The 22,500-nt window shown below is 43.4% G+C and overlaps 2 protein-coding genes across 3 annotated transcripts in view; both read right to left on the bottom strand.

The window, feature by feature from the left end:
* Positions 1-307, bottom strand: part of gsdmeb (gasdermin Eb) — a 10,437-nt gene extending 10,130 nt beyond the window's left edge. The window contains exon 1 of the mRNA XM_042107264.1: positions 210-307. The gene's annotated coding sequence lies outside the window, so the exon portion shown is untranslated. The remainder of the gene's footprint in view (positions 1-209) is intronic.
* Positions 308-10,791: 10,484 nt separating this feature from the next.
* Positions 10,792-22,500, bottom strand: part of osbpl3b (oxysterol binding protein-like 3b) — a 62,716-nt gene continuing 51,007 nt past the window's right edge. For both annotated transcript variants that reach the window (XM_042107251.1, XM_042107253.1), the window contains 7 exons: positions 22,345-22,408; positions 20,912-20,990; positions 20,678-20,822; positions 20,289-20,433; positions 19,096-19,222; positions 14,636-14,758; positions 10,792-11,185 (listed from right to left, as the gene is read on the bottom strand). In XM_042107251.1, the coding sequence (XP_041963185.1) occupies positions 11,092-11,185; positions 14,636-14,758; positions 19,096-19,222; positions 20,289-20,433; positions 20,678-20,822; positions 20,912-20,990; positions 22,345-22,408 (777 nt within the window). In that variant the 3' untranslated portion in view covers positions 10,792-11,091. The remainder of the gene's footprint in view (positions 11,186-14,635; positions 14,759-19,095; positions 19,223-20,288; positions 20,434-20,677; positions 20,823-20,911; positions 20,991-22,344; positions 22,409-22,500) is intronic.

Genomic DNA, 22,500 nt, shown 5'->3' with positions numbered 1-22,500 from the left:
AGTCCACGATTACTATCGGGAAAACAATCTGGCGAAGAGCCGAGTTGCCTTTCTGTCAGTCGCTGTCACGCATCGCTATAGCGATGACATCCTTAGAGTCGAACAACAACCATGAGTGTCTTCCCACGAAAGAACAAAAACAAAAAACAAAACAACGTGTGTTTTAATGATTATGTGTTCGTGGTATTTTAAGGAGACAAAGCACTTACCGTTGAACTATAGCCCGGTTTGACGCCCTTGAACACTGTAATGACCAGTCTCGAGAAAACATGAACGACCCACACACTTGCCCCGCCTGCTTTCACGTGATTGGCTGACATTTGGACTGCACCTTGTTGATAATAGCAAAGATACGTCCATCATATTTGCAAAAGAAGACATAGTCTGACTGTGAGTGGAGACAAAGAATACCGTCAACCAACTCTCTCAGACGTGGCTCTGGATCGGGGGCGGGGGATTTCACAATTCCAGTGCAGTATGTAGGCGACATTGTAAGTAAACGCCATGACAGTTACAGTAGCCTATGTTCGTGAGTAAATCTTCTTCACAAAGACTTCATCCCAAAGTAAAACGATAACGGGGCGTGGCTCCGACAGCGCCGCGTGCCAGGGGACAAAGAGTGCCAAAGGAATCTGAGGCCGACTTTTTATTTTGAATTAGTGTGCACCATTAGTCTGGGTCTGTTGGATAAGTTTGAGTTTGGCTGTTTTGAATTCAGTCTTTTCAAATACTGTCTGGGTAGTGTGGAACTGGAAGTTGTTTTTTTGAAAGACTGCAACCAACATCTGCCAACTTCAACTTGGAAACTTTAGAATTTTGGGATGTGTGTTGGTCATTGTCTGGGCAACTTTAGAATGTTGTGTTTGTAATTCATTCAACCCTCAATGGCATTAGATAAAATTATACACAAAAATGACAAAAACAGTACTATTAGACATTATCGTCTAAGAGAAAACATAAATAAACGTGTGCTCATGAATTTCACCACCATGCACATTTGGTCCCCCCCAATGTTGTTTTCATGGCGATGGCCTTGGTCCAACCGGCTGTGGACACCACCTGACCCAGTTCAGGCCTCATGTGCTAGAACCTCAGGTCCCGCCCTCCATACAAATGAATGGTGGAGGCTAGGCTAGTAAATCCGGCCAATTCATAGTGAACGCCATCTTGAACACTGGGGTTCGGATCCAGCGCCAGTCGGCTCTGACCATGCGCCAAGTTACAAAGCTGGAAATGACGCATGGACCAACGTCGATTTTTATTGGATATTCTGTAAAAAGAGAGTCGTCCTCCAGTAAGAGGGTGGCGATAATGCACATAAAGTCCTTGCCTCATAACAAGAAGAAGAAAAAGTTGCTCGGGAACGCGCATGGAGTCCGAGTGAAGTCGCCCTGAAGCGCAACTTAATTTTATTGGATAACAGCGGCTCTAACTAAGAGCGGTCTGCCTGCTGTCCTGCTACAAATATGCATTCGAACATGACGTGAAATATCCGTAGTCGAACTATAAATAAACTATTCGGTTTTTAGTGCCAAGTGTAGCACATTTTTACAGTCTATGATTGGTTTGTTTTTTATTTATTTTTTTGTTTGCCATCCCATAGCGGGTGCTCTAAATGTATTCTAGCGTTGGCCCATGGCCAAATCAAGCCAATAATAGCCAGTAGCCACAATAATGACTGGAGCCAGAGCCCTCAATAGCCACCCTGTTTTGAAAATAATATTGAAGATATTCAATATGATTAAAAATAGTATTGAAGATAACGCACAGAACGATCAGCCTGAGTGGACAATTACATCCCCAACTCATCTAAAATGTGGTGTCTTTACTTTGAGTTGTACACCGCAGATGGTGAAGACAAGTAACCGTTAAAGAGAATGTTGTCTGCGGACTCAGCAAAAAAACGCATCCACGACATCCAATCTTCGCGCTCACCTGTGGAGTTACCATCCAAATGAGGCAGCGGTGTCAGAGGCACAGTAGACGGCCAGAGCATCGCCAGGCGTCCAACATCGTATGATGGCATACTTTCCGTAAATCCTAAATTATGTCCGGCGTCTGCTATTTACTTAGGCTGCGCAATTAAGCACAGGTATTTATTTGAGGTAGGCTTATTCGAGGCAGACCTTTTCTACGTTATTGTGAGACATGCGTTTTGTTTGGAGCGGCATACCAGGCTATTAAACGCAGACGATTTTCGGTTTTGGTATGAGATTTAAATTACTTTTTGACTTTTATTATATAGTTAAATGTTGAGACTGATTGGCATTTAGATCTAGAGGGTATTTGATGATCACTGTTTCGTGTAGTTGAAAAAGTGTTGGAATTTCCAGCTGTTTATTGCGAGACAAGGCAATTTCCTTCATTCATTGAACGTGCGCTGTGCTCTAATGGAAACCTTATTGCATAGCGAAGTAGCCTAAATTGAGTTTTTTTTTTTTAATTATGCATGGTTTACTTTTTATTAAATTTCGTTAAGCTAATCTGCACGCTCTTGACCCCCTGGTCTTGACAGTGCCAGCTTGATGAAAGGTTGTACACGGTGAATTGTGCTATTGTTTTCAATAACCTGTTGGTTGATTTTTGTTCTGCCTCTAACAAAGTTGCTTAAAAACAACAGTGATTTTGTATAGTCTGCTGACTCTGAATGTGCTTTTCAGACCGCCAAGGCATTGCTTTGCAGTGCTCTTGTGCTTGCAGCTCCAAACTTTGAGCTGCCATTCAAGCTTGAAGTGGACGCAAGTGTAACAGGTGCTGGTGCAGTTCTTCTCCAAGAAGCCGCGGACGGAATTGATCACCCCGTCTGTTACTTTTCAAAGAAGTTTTTAAAACATCAACAGCACTACAGCACCATTAAAAAGGGGGCACTTGCCCTTCTCCTTGCACTGCAAAACTTTGAGGTTTATATTGGTTCTTTTACAGAACCAGTACTTGTGTACAATGACCATAACCCCTTGAACTTCCTCTCTAGGATGAGAAATCACTGTATCGCTGTGTGGGGCGGAAGCTGCACTGAATACAACAGGAAAGCCCTGCAGCGCATAGTGAACACAGCTGGAAGGATCATTGGTGCTTCACTCCCCTCCCTGAAGGACATTTACACCACCCACCTCACCCGCAAGGCGACCAAAATTGTGAGTGATGCAAGTCACCCCGCTCACAATCTGTTTGATCTACTGCCCTCTGGGAAGAGGTACAGAAGCCTGCGCTCCCGCACTACCAGACTCACCAACAGCTTCATACACCAAGCTGTAAGGATGCTGAACTCTCTCCCTCCTCTCCCCCCTCCACCCTCAGCTACATAACATCCTGGACATTGGACCCACAATGGCCGCCTGCACTACTCCACTTGCACACTTGCACACTTGTACACCTTACAACTTGGTGTTGTTGTCCTGAAAACACAACACTTCTGCTGCTCTTACATAACTTGCACCACTATGCCACTTTCTTTTATTACTTAGGTCAAACAGAACTACCCAAGCCTTTTATTGGCCTGACTTTGCACTAGTATTTTATTGACTGTCTATGCACAATTTCAACCAAATTTTGCTGCTCTTATTTTTTCATTATTATATGTGCCCTCTTATTTACTTATTTACTTACTTTGTTGTTTACTTGAATGTTATGTTTGTCTGTGGACTTAAATTGGAAAAATATGTCTTGTCTTCACCGTGGGATAGTGAGAAACGTAATTTCGATCTCTTTGTACGTCTGGAACATGTGAAGAAATTGACAATAAAGCTGACTTTGACTTTGACTTTGACTTTGAAATTCGAACCAGCGCATTATGTGGTGGTCGCTCTACCTGCAGTGCTTCAACCTGGAGATCAGGTATAAAAAGGGTAGTGAAAACATTTTGGCAGACACTTTGTCTCGTTCCACCATGGGGTGAATTTTGAGTTTTATCAATGTTTTATTGGTAATCAACACGATATGTTGATTTTTGGTGGTGGGGGTGTTACGACCCTGTGGTCGTATATATAAAATATCTGTACCTTGTGGCTTGTGGCTTCCTTGTTCATTCTTGTCTTGCAGATTGCCTCTTTGCCAGTTTGCTGATTGCCAGTGCAGCTTAATTGACCAATTGCAGTCATTGGTTGTTTCGGGCTGCTGGCCCTTTAAAAGTTCAGCCATGACGTCATCAGGGGCGCTCTTCCGACTTCCTTGAGACGCATGCCACGCCACTCCTCGCCACCTTCCGGGAAGTGAACGGCGGGCTGTTCAGGCCTACTTTGGAGGCCTGGTGATTTTTCCTTTGTTTGCGGTACTTTTTCGTTAACCTTAACATTGAGTCTTTTATTTAAGTTATTCTATTTTTCTTATTAATAAATATAATTAACTTTATATCTTTTGTCTGCCCGTTATTGCTCTTTGTTATTTCCCTAAGCCCTAGACAAGGGACATAACAGTTTCTTTTTGTCAAGTCTTTTTGTTTGTTTTTGTCGGCACTATTTTCACACTGTCAATAAATCTGCACTCTCCACCCAAATTCCACGTTTGCTTGCTGTGTCTTCACCCCATCATGGTTCTGTCCCAAATCAAATTTTTCAAACCTTGAGTCTGAGAAAGGCGCTATATAAATAAAACGTATTATTATTATTATATCACCACTTCCTGCAGGAGAGCCGTTTTGTCACACTGTGGAACTGAAAATATTGTACGTCCACATAAAAACCTGTAGAAGCACCACTCCTGAAAATGGGTGTCAGAGTTCAGCGGTTTCCTGAAATGGTGACGTGCGCTCTGTAGGCTGCCCATCTCACCAGACCAGCACAAACAGCTGACACGTCGGAACTGGACAAGAGAGAGTTTCACTTCCCTCTGCTGGGCCGAACGTTAGAAACACATTTAAGGTTCAAGTCATGGTGTGTGTCTGTGTGTGATAGTGGTGGAATGTGTGTGTGGGAGTGAGAGTGGTGGTGTGTAATTATGCCTGTGTCTTCATGCATTACTCCTGCATCAGTGCCACGGGCATAGCAGCTGCAGTGTGTGTGTGTGTGTGTTTCTCTGTGTGTACTGTATGTGTGTGTGAGTGTTTCTCTGTGTGTTTGTATGTGTGATTCCCTGTGTGTATGATTGTGTGTGTTTCTCTGTGTGTGTATGTTTCTGTGTGTGTGTGGTTCTCTGTGTGTGTATGTGTGTCTCTGTGTGTTTCTCTGTGTGTGTGCTTGTCTGTGTACATGATTGCTATGATGAACTCATCAAATATCAGCCCATTCAGGCAAAGATCAGTGGTGTTGGCTATGCATGTAATTTGGTAATATTGTTATTTCACAGCCTGCGGCATATGCACAAACTATTACTGAGTTACAATTGATAGAAGAAATCCAACAAGCTTGCGAAATCTCAGCTGTAATAGGCAGTCTTGGTGTGACACTGGCAACATTTTCACAAGATTGTTAGAAGATGTATTTCACCCCTGGACATATTTGAATCCTTGTGAGAAATGTGGTTATAGATTACTCAAATGTTTGGGTGTGTGAGTATTAAATAGATTACTCAAATGTTTGGGTTTGGTGTGTGTGTAATCATGCCAGTGTATCCCACATCAGTGCCACAGACTCCGATAACCAGCAGCAGCGTGTGTGTGTATGTTTGTGTGTGTATATGTGCGTGTGTGTGTGTGTATCGTGTGTTTTTCAGGTTTATTCATCATCATCATCATTTCTTGTGTAGTGAACTCCATGTGTTACCGGACAACCATTTATGCATTTGAAGCTACAACCAGTGCTGTGCTTGTACATGTCAGTGAGTGTGTGTGTTTATATATATGTGTGTGTGTGTGTGTTGTGTAGTGTAGTGTAGTGTAGTGTACTTCCAACAGGACACATGGAGCACTCTCTCTGTGAGGCGTACTGTATATTACTGATATATTTCGGATACACTCATTCTCATACATCCAATCAAATCTATCATGTGAGACAGTAAGGCATCAGACAGGCAAAGAGATTGCATCCTCAAAAAGACAGACAGACAGACAGCTGTCTCACCTAGCAGACTGACAGAGTCTTACCTATCTTCCCCAACAGGTGGATATGTAGCTGTCTATCTCTCCATGCATGACATGGAGCTGTTTTACCTGTCTCACTGAGCAGGCAGGCTAGTACTCTTACTCATTTTACCTCGGAGGTAGACAGACAGCTGTCTCACCCAGCAGGTAGACAAGCAGCTGTCTATCTTACTGAGCAGGTAGGTAGACAGGTACCTGTCTCACCCACATATTTCACAGACCTAAGAGACAGACATACAGACAACTGCCTCACCTCTCACTGAGCTAGCAGACAGGCAGCTGTCTTACCCATCACACAGGAGGTAGACATTCAGAGTCTCTAGTGAATGACGGGAGACAGATCCCAGATAAGCTACTGGTATTAGAACAGCAGTAGTGTCCAAACACATGTAATTTTGACATTGAGCCACTGGATGGCGCTGTAGAGCAGCTCTAGAGTCCAGAGAGAGACAGTGTAGTTTTGCAGCTCAGTTCTGCATCCACACATAGTGCACTGGAGTGCATGGAGTTGCATAGTTGCATTGGAGCTCCACATAAGAGTCATTGAGAATCAGAGAGGGTCAGTGATGGTCGATTATGGTCAGTGATGGTCAGGGTCGGTGTTTGCATAAGAGGCTAGAGAGCTTAGTGGGGCGCGGTGACACTTTAAGGCATCTGACAGCTCAGGCACACAGCAGGTCTAACAGCAATCAAGCAGGAAGTGTGTGTGTGTGTGTGTGTGTGTGAGAGAGTGTGTGGTGTGTGTGTGTGTGATGCGGTCTAACAGAATGTGTGTGTGTGTGTGTGTGTGTGAGTGAGTGGATCTAACAGTGTGTGTGAATGGAATGTGTGTGTGTGTGAGTGATTGTGTGAGTGGGCCTAACAGTGCTGGAGATGGGAGCATATTTGTAGTGATCCAAGGCGAGGATTGTGTGTGAGCACGTCTATCGGTAGTCGTTTTTACACTAAGAGCGCAACATTCACGGTAAGAGGAGACGTCTTTATGCTGCATCGTGTGTCTGAAAACGAGGCGAAACTTTGCCATCCTGGTACTTGGTACTGCAAGTGTTTACATACAAGCCAGAGGAGCCAGGAGGCAGGACCAAACAGCATGAAGCGTGACGTGCAACATTGGCCGTGAGGAGTAGCCTGACACATGGCAACACATGGGAACAAACAAATGATTTTCTGAACTGGGGATTTTGCCATCACTAACTTTACCACCATAACTTTTGACAACTGAAAATAAAATGTGATACAATGAACAGAATGCCTCTTCAATGTGCTTAATCGCCATGTAGGCTAGCCTGTTAATCAAATTAATGTATGAAAATAAAGTTATGCGTCACTTAGTGAAGGAGAGCAACATTGCTATTCCCTGAAGATGAGTCAGATGTAGCTACAGTTAAGTTATGTTGGCCATTCATCTACAAATGCTTTTCTTATGGATGCCAGAAACTGCATATTATACTATGACAGTTTGTATGGGTAAAGCCTGCTGTCGCGAGTTTTGGGCCAGGGCCATATGCTCTAGGCTACAACAAACTGTTTCTGGAGAGAATTTAGAATTTAGTCAGACCTGTGTGATGGTAGAATATGGCCAGGCTATCTCCATCTCTAACTAGCACATACAGTATTGAGAAGATTGCATGACAGAAATAACACTGGACTAACTATGGATAACTGTGGATAACTTGTAGACCATAAAGGTAAGAGTTCATTGTCCTCACATTTAGCTGTGTTTACTTGTTTGGATGCATAGCATGCTAGTTTGTTTGTTAAACAGTGACATTAAGCTATGTTCGCTAATGTCAAGCTTCTAAATGTTATGTGGCTAACGGTGGTTATAATGTGATAATGTAAAAGCTTGCTAGGACAGACGCTCCAGGAGTTCATACTTGTTTTATCTCTGGATTTTAGGATAGCCTATATGGCAACCGATTTCATTCCGACCTACAGTCAACTCTAGCAGGCAGGATTTAAAGACTGTGGTAATGTGCTCTCTGCTATTGCTGCTTTTGATCAGTCAGATTTTAAATCTCCTGTGGTGGGTTGGACATATGTCGTGTCATCAAAACGCCCATCCAGATTCCCCCTATCTGCCCTAACGCATTTACACCGGTACCAGAATGAATCTTTTCGCCTTTATGTCTACCCTGTCTGGTGGTAAAATTGGGGGGACACTTCGAACCGCCGTTCCGCCTCGGTGTGTGTAAAAAGGACAGGTGTTCCGCGATAAAGGTACATACCGGTGTTACATGGCAACTGGCTCCCATGTTAACTGGCTGCGTTGATGACGTTTCATGATTGATGACGAGTCTTTGCCAGATGTGGCCGCTTGCAGATTTGTCACTTTCTGGCCTACTAGAGACGCACACAAATATGCATGACATGTTTAAAAGTCAAAATTGTATGTAGTACTACATGCACTGGACCATGAATATGCAACCCAAAAAACAAACACCTAAATAGCATAAATTAACTCCACATGGGCATTGAACCACGAATAATTAATTGACTTTGCTTGGTAATCAGACGTCTATCCACTTGCGCCACGAACCAGCTGACGGCACTCACAGAAATGGACTTCAGTTGTATGATTAAAAGAAGTCAGCTAACGTTATTATAATTGTAACAAGTTAACATAGCTGTTCATGTTATCTGGCTACCATGTTATCATGCTACCGTTGCCCAAGCCATTTAGTAGGCCTTCAAAGTATCATGGTTAAGTTTTACAAACGTTTCACTGAGGTTAGGCTGTGGCCGCCCCTACCTGAAGTGTCTGTAGAGCCACATGAACGTCAGCAAATAAATCAAATAAAAATGTGTTGCCTAATTGTGTATCCTTTTGTCAAGCCTATTCTTTTAAGAATTCAGTTCATGAAACACAGGCATTGAAACACACACTGCAATGGGCAGGAGAAGTATAACGTGTCCATATTTTACACAAAATTTGCGCACAGGGAGAGTCAAAACTCTAAGGCTATTAACGTTAATGTTACTGACATGTAAACATGGGTTTGATGTTTTTTTGATACTTTATTTCCTATTTCTCGCGTTGGGTGCTTCTCCTGTGGCGCAACAGGTTAATGCCTATGCATTGCTTTTTCACGCAGTAGGTTCAGTCCTCCCCATCACACGTTTTTTTTAATTATTATTTATTTATTTTTAGACCAGCAACGCTTCCTCAATTTAGGCTACAGATACTAGGTGGCCACAGAGAGCATGACCAGCAGTCAGTGAAATGTTTGAAAACTTAACCATGGTACTTTGAAGACCTACTGGCTTGGGCAACTGCTGTAGCAAGACAACACCATCAGCCATGTTAACTTGCTACAATCATTACCTGACTTCTTCTAATTGTATAGAGTAAGTCAAGTAAATTTCACTATGACTTATCAGCTGGTTCATGGCGCAAGTACGTAGATGAATGGTTATCATGTAAAAGGTTTCATTTAGGAAGCAGGTTCGATACCCACGTGGAGTTACTAATAGGCTGTTTAGGTATTTATTTTTTTGGTGGCATATTTATGGTCCAGTGCATGTAGCGTACTAGAGACCATTTTGACATTTAAATATGTCATGCATAGTTGTATTTGTTCGTCTCCAGTTTCCACCAGAAAGTGACAAATCTGCAAGCGGCCACATCTGTCAAAGAAACGTCACCAACGCAGCCAGTTAACATGGGTGCCAGTTGCCATGTAACACCGGCAATGTAAAAGGGGCTAGTGATGGAGACCAGGGCTCTGTAACTTGAAAATCAAACGTAAATTTACGTGTACGCATGGCTTACAAACTCGTAAATCATAACGATCCAGGTGTAACTGAAACTTGTCAAAAGTCACACGTAAGATGCACAGAACTTAAACTGTAACTCGAAAGAGAAACAACGGTAAATAGGGAATCAGCGTCTGTTTCCCCCTGACAACCTGACAACGACGTCTGGATTTGGCTGTCACTGTCTTCAGCTGCTTTGAATGGCCGGAAAAAAGAGAAAGCCTAACTTTACAGCTGAAGATAAGGAAATAATTGTCGCTGGGGTAGAGAGGAATAAAAACATTTTTTATTCTCAAGCTGACGAACAATGATACATTCTAGAAATAAGCTGGGTGATTAGGAGCAGCACGTAAGACCCGACAATCAATGGCAGGAAACGAATGCTAAAATAGGCTAACAGAGGCGAAGAGAATGCAAGGCAAGCATTGTGTGGTCTGAAGCACACTTCACAAGTTACATTACACGTAGACTTCCAAATCATTTGAGTTACAAGCGTATCTTTTTACGATAGGCTTACGATATACGTAAGGTCTTCGAGCAGCTAACGTGTGCTTCGAGTTACAGGGCCCTGAAGTGTGTGTGTGAGCAGGTCTAACAGTGGTGGAGATAGCCAAGAGTGTGCTTTTACTCACAAGGGAAACCACACCAGGCGCGTTACTGAAGCGTTCCATTCATAACGCGTAAAAAACGTTTTAGAAGACTGGTCTATTTTTTCGAACGTACGCGCCGCTATCATGTATGGTGTAGCTACTTCCATTGAATATAGTGGAAGCTAATTGTTGCAGCAGAGTTACGTGCCCGGGATACACTTGAGGCTGTTGGTGGTGGAGGAGATGATGATGGTGATGATGACAAAGATGGCAGATGACGACGATGATGGTGATGAAGATTATGCTGAAGATGACAGCTTTGTGTTTCACTCAGGTTAAGATAGTGATGATATTTACTAACGCACACTCAGAGAAGGTGTGTGTGTATGTACATGTATGTGGGCATGTTTTCAGTATGAAGTGAGTGTGAGCGTGTGTGTGTGTGTGTGTGTGTGTGTGTGTGTGTGTGTGTTGAACAGATCACTGGTTGGACAGCACACACAGTGGTCCTATTTGGGCTGTTTCGGCGAATAACATCAGTCCAGAGGTCCATTCAGTCCTGCCGTGTGTGTGTGTGTGTGTGTGTCCGCGTGTTCGCTCTGTGTCAAAACTGTAGATGTGAGCAGAGGTTTCCAGGTAGATGGCTGAAGCCGGGGGTCAGAGGTCACCCGACCACGGGGCAGTCCAGGGGTCAGAGGTCACCAGACCACAGGGCAGTCCAGCGGTCAGAGGTCACCAGAGCACGGGGCAGTCCAAGCGACTAAAGCCGTCTTTGCGCAGCTCCCAGTACGTGCCATTGCTGACCCAGGTATCGTCCTTACACTTCCTGCTCACAACACACACACACACACAGACAGACAAGGTGGTTCAGTATACAAGACAACTGTGTTTGTGTATGTGTATGTGTGTGTGTGTCTGTGTGTGTGTGTGTGTGTACGTGTGTGCAGGGTGCGATTTGTCAAAAAAACAGAGGGGGGGGATATTATTTTTTTTTCATCATGAAAAATCTGTTTTAAGTTAACGGTATGCCTATTACATTTCGAACAGTTGAACATTCATTTAAAATTTCACATCTTTAATTAGACCAGTGTTGGCGTCGTTACTCAAAAAAGTAATGTATTACACATTACTCGCTACTGTAAAAAATGTAATCCCTTTGAATTCCTTTGACTCTTGTATGGATAATTTTACTCTTTGGGACAATTATTTATAATATTTCTTTAGGATTTTTGCCTTGTTTAACATGTCGGGAATCCCAAAGTTTCCTGTTTGAAACAGCCAAGATGAGGCGTCTTCTCACTGATCAAGTTCGTTTCACATGCAGGGATATGCCCCATTTCTAATCATTATCACTTATGGAAATAATGTAAGTGAGAATAGGAGCAGGCTTCACTCAATATGTTAGCCTGGGTGCCATTCCGAACTTAGTCCCGCCCCACGGGAAGTTCGGTCTGGCATTGATCCATTGTGGGGCAAGTATGCTCGCCCTAAATCGGGCGGACCAATCAAATCAGGCTTTACGATGATAGACCAGGCGCTGTTGCTCACCTGTCCATCACGTCATCTGAGCACGCTTAGATTAGGCTTATGTTTGAAACAAAAACGCTGTGGCTAGAAGGATACATGGCTTTTAAGACCCCATATGGAAAATTCATATTATTTAATGAGTTTGTATCACTGAAAACGATTATTTCTGAAACTTTAGCCAAAGTTGAGATGTGGTAAAAAACTGGTGGTTTCACTTTCATCAAGGGAAAACAGCGCTGTTGCATTGCGACATGTTCCCCTCGTTCGTTTGAAATCTCTGATTGACCAATTGTTCGAGGGATTTGCGACAGCCTTTCCCAGCTGTTTAAAGCAACACCATTTTAGTACCTTAAAATAATGTTTCCAAAATCATTTCAGTGGTTCATCAACTCGTAACAGGGTGAGCGGCACTTTCTGCATTCGCTTCGCGGCCCTCTATCGGCTATAACCGCACTATGTAAGTTTGCCGGATCGGGTAGCGGATCTGTAGTTCTATGAAATGAGACATGAGAAACTACAAATTTGACTTGCATCTGATGTCGCAATACATCGTACTTTCATAAAATCATGCAACATATTCTACCTTGTCTGTGGACATTGTTATTTGCAAAGCTGGTGCTGGATAAACAAATAGTGCGTGCGACAGAGGAAAAGTTCTTTGGTGTTGCTTTAACATGTTTGTAGCATATCACTGTTCAACAGAATTATTTTTAAAAACGGAGGGGATATACGAGCAGAAGGATGGTTCGTGTGTTTTCTTCCTACACCTCTGATTGGTTAGGTCTATCCAATTGAGTGCAGAGGCATTCCCCCCCTGTATCGGTTGAAACACGCCCCATAATTACGTCCCAATGGAGCAGTATCGGACTCATATTCTGACTAGAATTTGAGTATGACAACGTCAGGCTATCAATATGTAGGCTACCTTTCTAAACTGTTATGAGTGCTGGCCTGAATGGTTGGATCAAGTCAAGTAGGAGGGGGGTCACACCATGCATGAGGTTACTGAAGAAGGCACGCGCCGAAACGCAATAAAAAGTAAACTCATGCATGGTACGGCCTCCCTTCTACTAGATTTATGAAAATACATATCCAACCCAAAACTAACCTTTACCCTGTTGGACTTTTGCACGTTTTCAAAGGCTAAACATTTAAATGTGTTAATAAGTTAGCTACAAGTAATTTTGCTTGTTATTTTTATTCAGATTTTACATTCTGGGAGGTGATCCACAAAAGCCTATGGTCGGAACAATGGGATGTCGGAGCAGAGGGTCTATTTTTTTCTAAACAAAGGGACGTCGGATTACTGGGCTGTCGGACCAAAGGGATTTTTTCGGATTATTGAGAGGTCAGAACATTGGAGCGTCGGACAAGTGGGCAGTCCTGGCTAATGACAGGATAAAGCACGGCAACATGTGTCTCCAAGGCTTCCTATTTTCTAGGCTAGATGGAGGATTCCTCAAAACTATCTCTTTTATCTCAGATAGGAGAATAGGCTGAAGTAATATTAATATTTAACGCGTTACACTGCTCCATACTGACAAATGTAATGTGATTACTTAGTCTGATTCAGACGTGTTACTGTAAACAGTTTGCTCTGATGTCGGACTTCATGTGGCCTTTTCGGCTTTCCTGTTGGCGCGTCATCTGCAGTGTCTAGACCTTTTATCCACATCTTTGCAAACTTCTGAGCAGGGAACGGATGCACGTCTGGTCCATTAACAGCGATGAAGAGAAGACACGTTCATTCTGTTGCGCTCAGCAGTGAGGATGTGATTCATGGCGCTAAATCCACATATACAATGTATTTATGTGTGTTTATGTTCGCGAATTCCAAGACTGCAAAAGTTCGGGTCAGGTGAAAGTTAGTGCCAGCAATGTAGGCTATAGGTGTAAGAAAACTCCTGTCACAACCTGCCTGTTATTTCAATTGGTTTTTAATCATTGATGGGGTTGTCCCCCCCGAAGATGAAATTCATTCAGCAGAGCTAGGGATGTAAAACAGGGTACCCCCAGAATTGTCAGACCAAAATTTAAGACTTTTTAAGACCTTTTTAATACCACTTCAGATGAAATTTAATACCTACATCACACCCATTCGGATAGAATAAATAATATTAAAGGTAAGATTAAACCTCAAATAATTACTATTTACAAGTGTTTGAACATGCCAACATGAACATGACAGCAGTGCAGTGGCAACGCAAAGATTTGTCGCGGTAGTAACGTGACTGAATGTCCTGCTTCATGGACCAATTTACACGGAATAGAACCTAGTTGATACGCTACGTGAGGATATTAGACTAAATCTATTGATCATTTGAAAAATTAAGACCTCCGTGAAAAAATTCCAGACTTTAAGGTGAAATTCAATACCTTTTAAGGCCTTAATTTAGGAAAATGAAATGTAATACTTTTAAGACTCCGCGGGTACCCTGTAAAAACCAGAGGAGGAGTTCCCCCATCCCCCCCAACAAATCGCACCCTGCGTGTGTGTGTGTGTGTGTGTGTGTGTACGTACTGGAAAAAGCGGTGTGTGTGTGAGTGTGAGTGTGTGTGTGTACATACTGGAAAAAGCGGGGTGTGTGTGTGTGTGTGTACGTACTGGAAAAAGCTGGGTGTGTGTGAGTGTGTGTGTGGTTTGTGTGTGTGTGTGTTTGTGTGTGTGTGTACTTACTGGAAAAAGCTGGGTGTGTGTGAGTGTGTGTGTGGTTTGTGTGTGTGTGTGTTTGTGTGTGTGTGTACTTACTGGAAAAAGCGGGGTGTGTGTGAGAGGTGGTTCTCCTCCAGTACGTGACGACGTTCTCTCTGTAGCTGTTCAATCCGCTGCTTCTGCTCTTCTGCAGCCTCAACATGACCTTCCTCCAACAGCCTGACACACACACACACACACACACACCACACACACACACATACACCACACACACCACACACACACACACACACACACACACACACCACATTATACACACATTATGGTTATGGTTATGGTTATGGGATTTGGCAGACGCTTTTGTCCAAAGCGACATACAAATACAAAACAATATAATACTTAAATTTAACAGGGAACAGATTAGAATGTTGGTCAGACTACATTAAGGAGAATAGCAATAATAAACAACAATGTCAATTTAATCAATAACAAAAACAATAGCATGGTAAGACTACATTAAGGAGAATACAAATAATAAACAACAATGTCAAATTAATCAACAGCCTAATGAAAATAAACAATATTATACAAAGTATAACGCATAAGAAGCGCTTAATGAACTAAGTCCATGTTGAACAGGAATGTCTTTAGACCCCTCATGAAAGACCCAAAACTATCACAGGAATGGAGAGCACTGGGCAACTCATTCCACCAACATGGAACCACTGAGGAAAAGAGGGTTACACTTTACTTGACAGTATCGACATGAGAGTGACATGACACTGTCATGAACATGTCATAAACAAGTCATAAACGTTTATGGCATAACGCTTCTGTTATTAAGTGTCATTCATTTTTTGTCATAACGAGTTAGGGCTAGGATTAGGGTTAGGGTTAAAGTTAAGGTTAGAGGTTAGGATTAGGGTTAGGGTTCATGTGTCATGACAGTGTCATGTGTTCATGACAGTGTCATGTCACTCTTATGTCGATACTGTCAGTGTCAAGTGTTTAAGACTGGTCGACACAACAGACGGTCATCAGAAGACCGCAGTGGGCGGTTGGGGATGTACATCTTGAGCATTAAATTAAAATAACAGGGAGCAGATCCAGTTAGTGTCCTATAGGCCAAAGTGAGAGATTTAAATGTAATTCTGGCCACTATAGGGAGTCAGTGGAGAGTAACTTGGAGAGGAGTTACATGTGTCCTCTTTGGCTGATTGAAGACAAGGTGTGCTGCAGCATTCTGAATCAGCCGTAACGATCTTACTACACAAGTATAATATCAACCACAAAGGAACCTTAGATCTTCCAATGTTAATCTTTTAATTGTGCAAAGGGCTCCACAAGCAAAGCGGAGAAGCTGCTTTTATCCATTATGCACTAAAGCTATGGAACACCCTGACTCTGTACAGCAAACAGGCAAATTCTGTAAACATCTTTAAAAATACCTAAAAACATCCCTGTATATGCAAGCTTTTAGGTAAGTCACTTTTATCTTGCAGCCTATTTCTTCACATTATTTTACATTCTACTGCTGCTATTTACAGGTTCTTCCTATTTTCACTGCATCAGATACCACAACACATACAATACAACAATCTCCTTACCATCTTGTGAAATCTCATTTTTACTTCATTCTAAATCTCTGATGTTTTATTTATTATTTAGTTTGTTTGTCTTATTACATGTCCCTCTATTATTGTGTTAGATGTAAAGCACATTGAGCTGCATTCTGTGTATGAAAGGTGCTACAAATAAAGCTTATTATTATTATTACACATACTCACAACCCACATGATACACACACACACACACACACAAACACATCACATACACTCACACACCCATGCCCCCCACATAATACCCACACACACACCCACTCCCCACATGATACACACATGCACACAAACACACAACCGCATCACAAACACTCACACACCCCATATAATACACACACACACACACATACAACCACATCACGCACTTACACACACCAAAAGCCATGTCACATTATTACACACACTCACTCCCCACATGATACACACACACACACACACACACACACACACACACACACACACACACACACACACACACAAACACACACAACCGCATCACACAACCCCCCCCCCCCCCCCCCCCCCCACATGACACACTTGCGCACAATTAAACACACGCACACACCCCACATAATACCTGCACACACACACACACACACACTCATGCAAAAGCCATGTCACATTATTATCCTGCTGTCCTTGATTGACAGTGATGATGTAACCTTGACGGGATGCTGTGCTCTGATTGGCTATGACATAATGATGTTTACCTAGAGAGACGTCTGGATCCCAGCTTACACACCTCTCTCTCATTCTCTCTATCACTCTTTCCTTTTCTCTCTCTCTCATTCTCTCTCTGTCCTACTTCTGTCCTGCTGTTATCCTTGACCTCACCTCTCTCTTTCCCCCGTTTCTCTCTCCCTTTCCTCTCTCTCTCTCTTTCCTCTCTCTCTCTCTCTTTCCCCCCCCCCCACCCTCTCTCCCTCTCTCTCTCTCTTTCCCCCGTTTCTCTCTCCCTTTCCTCTCTCTCTCCCTTTCCTCTCTCTCTCTCTTTCCTCTCTCTCTCTCTTTCCTCTCTCTCTCTCTCTTACCTCTCTCTCTCCCTTTCCTCTCTCTCTCTCTCTCTCTCTCTTCCCCCCCCCACCCTCTCTCCCTCTCTCTCTCTCTGGCCTAGTTGTATTCTGTTCTCCTTGCTGGACTATAAACAGCTCACAAACAGATACAGACAGACAGGGAGGCATGATGATGATCTAAAATAGAGCAGGTGTGTGTGTGTGTGTGTGCCTGTGTATGTGTGTGTGTGTGTGTGTGTGTGTAAGCGCTTTCAGACATACATGTAAGACCGGAGGTTCTGCCGATGTTAAATAGTGGGGCCGTATATCTGAACGACATAACCGGTCATATGGAAGTCCGAATTTACCCGGTGTTTATACTACTCCCCCCCTAGTATTTCCTCCGGACATTATGTAAATGTGCTGTGTCTGAACGAGGAGTAGAACATGCGGTTAAAATTCACACCTAGTGAGAGGGCGTGTTGGTGACGTTTCTTTCATGCGTCCATGTGGTTAGATCTGACTTAAATGCCAGTGTTATGATGGAGTGGCATGCTGTCCAGAAAATCTCCGACCTGGAAAGATGCAGACATCACGAAGCTACTGTCCATGAGGGCAGACAGCATTTTGATAGAACACCTGAAGGCAACGTTAGAGACACGTTAGCCTACAACTGCATGGCAAGGACAAATGAATTCAGAAGACTGAATCATCATAAGCAGAAGGCGCTGAAAAGGCAGTAGCCTACAGTGACGTCGTTGACGACAATAACAGGAGTATTTAATAAATTGTTAGCCAACACGGTTTTCTGTTCATTGATAGCCTTCATGACCTGCTGAGCTCGCTGATATTTGCTGAGCATATATGCCTAGAGAAAATGAAAACGAAGAAAACCCAACTTTGTTCCAAGCTCCTTACGTAAATGCGACACATGGGGAGAGGATGCTTTTGGAAAAAATAAACCATGAAAAAACGAACAACTTCACTGTTATTGATGTTAGTATTTTGTTTGTTGCTTAAAAACGCTGTATGATCTTGAAGTCTTGAGTTAGCCTACTGAATTGGCTGGTAGCCTACCATAAAGTTTGTGCATGCTCTCTCTCTCCAACGCAAACCATATTTGGGGTTCTATAGCTAATTCTGGTAAATAACGTTGAAAACAGATAAATGTGTTTATTTGAAGCACACATACAAATACTGTAGGCTAGGTCAATTTCAAGTGCGCACTTACGTGACTAACCTACTTCAAGTATTAGCCTATGCACAATAGATTTCTCTTCTTTAGCCTACATAATGCATAGGCTACACTTTGTTAACAAAAAGCAGCTGTGACAGGCAGCGGCCGCATATATTCTGCGTCATATCTCGCATCTCTCTACAAGCCCCCACCCCTCACTCGACAACCACACGGAGATTCTGTAATGTGCGTGTATGTCGTTCACACATACGTCCGTATAAGGTCAGTATTAGGTCCGCAGGTTAGCATCATATCTGAATCATCCGAAGGGTAGGACCTCCGTTTGACAAACCTCCTCATATACTCCGGAGGTTATATCTGAAAGCGCTTTGTGTGTGTGTGTGTGTGTGTGTGTGTAGAAGAACTGTTTTGATACAGTGGCAAGATGACATCAGCCCCACTTATAGATGCACAATGTATGTGTGTGTGAGAGAGAGACATATACTGTGTGTGCTGCTGTAAAAGTGTGTGAGTTGTAAGTGTGTGAGATGTGACTGTTGTAGGTGTGTGAGATGTGACTGTTGTAAGTATGTGTTTGTATATTTTCTCTCTGTGTGTTTTAACTGTTTTTTTTACTGTGATATGAATCCCCCTGGGTCTGAAATAAAGAATTATATCTGCGTGTGTGTGTGTGTGTGTGTATGTCTGTCTGTGTGTGTATTTCCTGTGTGTGTGTGTGTGTGTGTGTGTGAGGTCGTTGTTGTGCACCTCTGGTCCAGGCGCAGTCGTGTGTCAGTAGGGGGCAGCATTGCTTTCATGCTGGGAGTCAGTTCATTCAGCTCGATGGCAAACTTAGTGAAGCCGTAGTACAACTCATGATCCGCAGGCATAGGGTCTGAGAGGGAAGACACACATGCACACACACACACACACACACACGCATGCACACACACACAAACACACACGTATACACAGAGTGCATTAGAACTATAGGCCTGAAAGGATCACGTCAAATCTAAAACGTAGTGGACAGCAGTATCAGCAGAGGGCAATATAGGCTACTGATGCATCAGAAGAGACTGGTGTCCTGTTGCATTTTGGGTAGGCCACTGATGCATCAGAAGAGACTGGTGTCCTGTTGCATTATGGGTAAATTACTGCCTGATGCAGTAATTATTCATTTTTGCTGTTAACTGGTTATTAGTGCATCATGGGTAGTTGGGCCCTGTTGCATGATGGGTATACTGTGCCTGGCTCATGCAACATTATGGGTATACTGCCTTGCCCCTGGCATTGTGGGTAATGTACTGCCTGGTCCCTGTTGCATTGTGGGTAATGTACTGCCTTGCCCCTGTTGCATTGTGGGTAATGCACTGCCTGGCCCCTGTTGCATGATGGGTATATTGCCTGGCCTCTGTTGCATTATGGGTAGCTTACTGCTTGGCACCCGTTGCATTATGGGTAAACTGCCTAGCCCCTGTTGTATTGTGGGTATAGCCCCTGCCCCCTGTTCCATAGACCTCTGAAGTTCGCCTACAAAAAATAACCAAAACGGCCATCTTTGCCCATATAAGGAGATCCGGGTGTTAATTGAAGCTACTACCTATGGCAAGTTGCATTGCAAGTTAGCTCTGGGATAGCAAAAATCTAAGTTTGCCGTCTTAACGTACCGAAGATCACAGAACCCACTCGAAGGCAGAGGACAAAAGTGTGTTGAGCAAAATGTCTGCATTTCAGACTTCTTTGACTCCGTGAGAGTTTAGCAAGTGCGATAATTCAAAAACACCATGTTATTTTCCCATAGAGGAAATCACAAGATACCGGATCTCAAAGATGGCAGCTTTTTTGTAGGCGAACTGGTAGGTCTATTGTCCGTAGTTTACTGCCTAGCCCCTGTTGCATTATGGGTATTCTGCCTGGCCTGTGTTGCATGATGGGAAGGTTATTGAGGTGTTGCTCACTGGCTCTCCAGACGCAGGTGGCGGAGGGTGAGTCTCCGTAATAGAGAGCCTCGTGCCATTTCCCAAACAGAGAGTGGACCGCCTTCCCCCGCTGGTCTAGCACTGACCCCTGGACCTCGTTCACACTCGAGTTCCAGTACTTAGCCTGCAGACACACACACACACACACACACACACACACACATGCATGAAACAAGCACACATGAAACATATACACACAAAGCCACACTTAGTCAAGGACATTCTGAAGACTAGCCCAGACTAGGGTATACGGGTAATTTTTTTTCGCCCAGGAAAAACCCTGTAGCCCAAATGAAACTGCATAATCGAGGTTTTTGTGCCAGAGTGTGCTGTTGCTGTGTGTGTGTGTATGTGTGTGTGTGTGTGACCTTGAGGAAGGTGATTTTGCAGTGGCAGAGATCACTGCTGGAGTTCCTGATGGTGATCTCCCCGTAGTGTTCAATCCAACGCTGGCCACTCAGGATGTTGTGGATGCAGGACGTCACCTTAGTCCACTCATAGTGATCCCCAAACCTGACCAAAACACACAGGAGTCAGTGTGTGTGTGTGTGTGTGTGTGTGTGTGTGTGTGTGTGTGTGTGTGCGTGTGTGTGTGTACTGACCCTGGTAGTATTACATGGGTCGTGCCTACAGGAACGATCTCCATGGACTTCCCCCAGAACTTGTTCCTCCAACGCATGTCTGTGGAACATCAGAACACAGGTGAGTACAAATCTAGAACCCTGATCAAGAACTAGTGTGTGTATGTGCATGCGTGTGTGTGTGTCTTAGTTTGTTTGTTTGCTTGTGTATGAGTGTTTGCCATATCACCTTGCCAGAAGGTAAAGAACCAGTGTGTGTGTATTTGTTTGTGTGTGTGAATGTCTCTGGGCCCTATCATGACAGTCAAAAGCGCATCGTCACTCGTCAAAAGCTTATTCAAATTTAGTAGGATATCCAGTCCACATTGGGAGGGTTTTCGTTATCAAACGTCGAGCGCATGGCGCAACAAGGTGTTCCCTGGTTTCTTAATCAGTCATGGATGTGTTTGAGGCGTAACATCATTTAAACCAATGAGAATAACATCTGTCATTCCCTTTAACGGTGCAAAGCGCAATGTCAAATAAATGCATCAGTATTTTGACATTCAACGGCGCATTTGAAGGAGGCTGCTTGCGAGACCGTATGGAAAAGTCATTCCACTAAACTATGCTTTACTAAAACCTAGCACAGCCTTCACGCATTTGCATTCGTCTATTATTTGAACTCATTGGCAAAGTGAAACTAACTTCACCATGGTGTCAGTCAACGACAAGACAGTTATATGCAGTTACTTTCACTGTTGACTGACAATGGGTTACCATCGAAAACATAGGCTGGAAAAAGCAACACTTGAGCAACACCCAAATATTGCTCAAATGACTGAATAAAACAACATTTATCCTGCAGAGGAGTTGCTTATATCTTGTGACAGTGCGTCTTCAGCTATGCTCCATACGTGTCTCTCGCCTCTCCCCTAATCACTTTTAACCGTCATTACCAATTTGCAAATGATGGTGAATAACTACTCATCATGAGATGTACAGTATTTCGTAATATCTTTATTCTAATTATGTTTCCCATTGTAATCGTGCAATTTGTAATGTTTTGCATGGACGTGCGCTGGTGTGCGTTCATGGATGATAGAAGGATGGTGCGTTGTGCACCCGCCAATATGACTGTTGACAATATGCTCTTAAAATAGCATATAAACAACTCGCCATAGACTTCTGACCAGGTGTATAATAGCGATTTTTTAGACAATGCGCCAGGCCACTCCCTAGGTTGTTAATTGCCACACCCCTGGGCGCATTGTTTAAAAAATAAACGTGCTAAATAAGGAATTAAACTTTGCACGTGGTGGGAAACAAATTTTTACGCCATGCGCCAGGGTGCAAAATACAGCCCTCTGTGTGTGTGTGTATGTTGTGTGTATTTGTGTGTATGTGTACAGTATGTGTCTGAGTGAGTGACTGAATGAGTGTGTGTGTGTGTGTGTCTGTGTGTTCAATCTCACCTTGCCAGAAGGTAAAGTTTTTGGACTCGGCATGGCACGCTGAGACAGGGGGATGATGACTAACCTGAGAGAGGAGGAGAGAGGATGATGAAGAGAGGAGGAGGAGAAGAGAGAGGGAGGAGAGGGAGGGATGAGGACAGAGGAGGAGTGGAGAAG

This window comes from Alosa sapidissima, chromosome 10, assembly GCF_018492685.1.
Source record: "Alosa sapidissima isolate fAloSap1 chromosome 10, fAloSap1.pri, whole genome shotgun sequence".
NCBI lineage: Eukaryota > Metazoa > Chordata > Actinopteri > Clupeiformes > Clupeidae > Alosa > Alosa sapidissima.
Note: the sequence above shows the minus strand (reverse complement) of the source record. Positions and strands in the feature narration are given on the sequence as shown.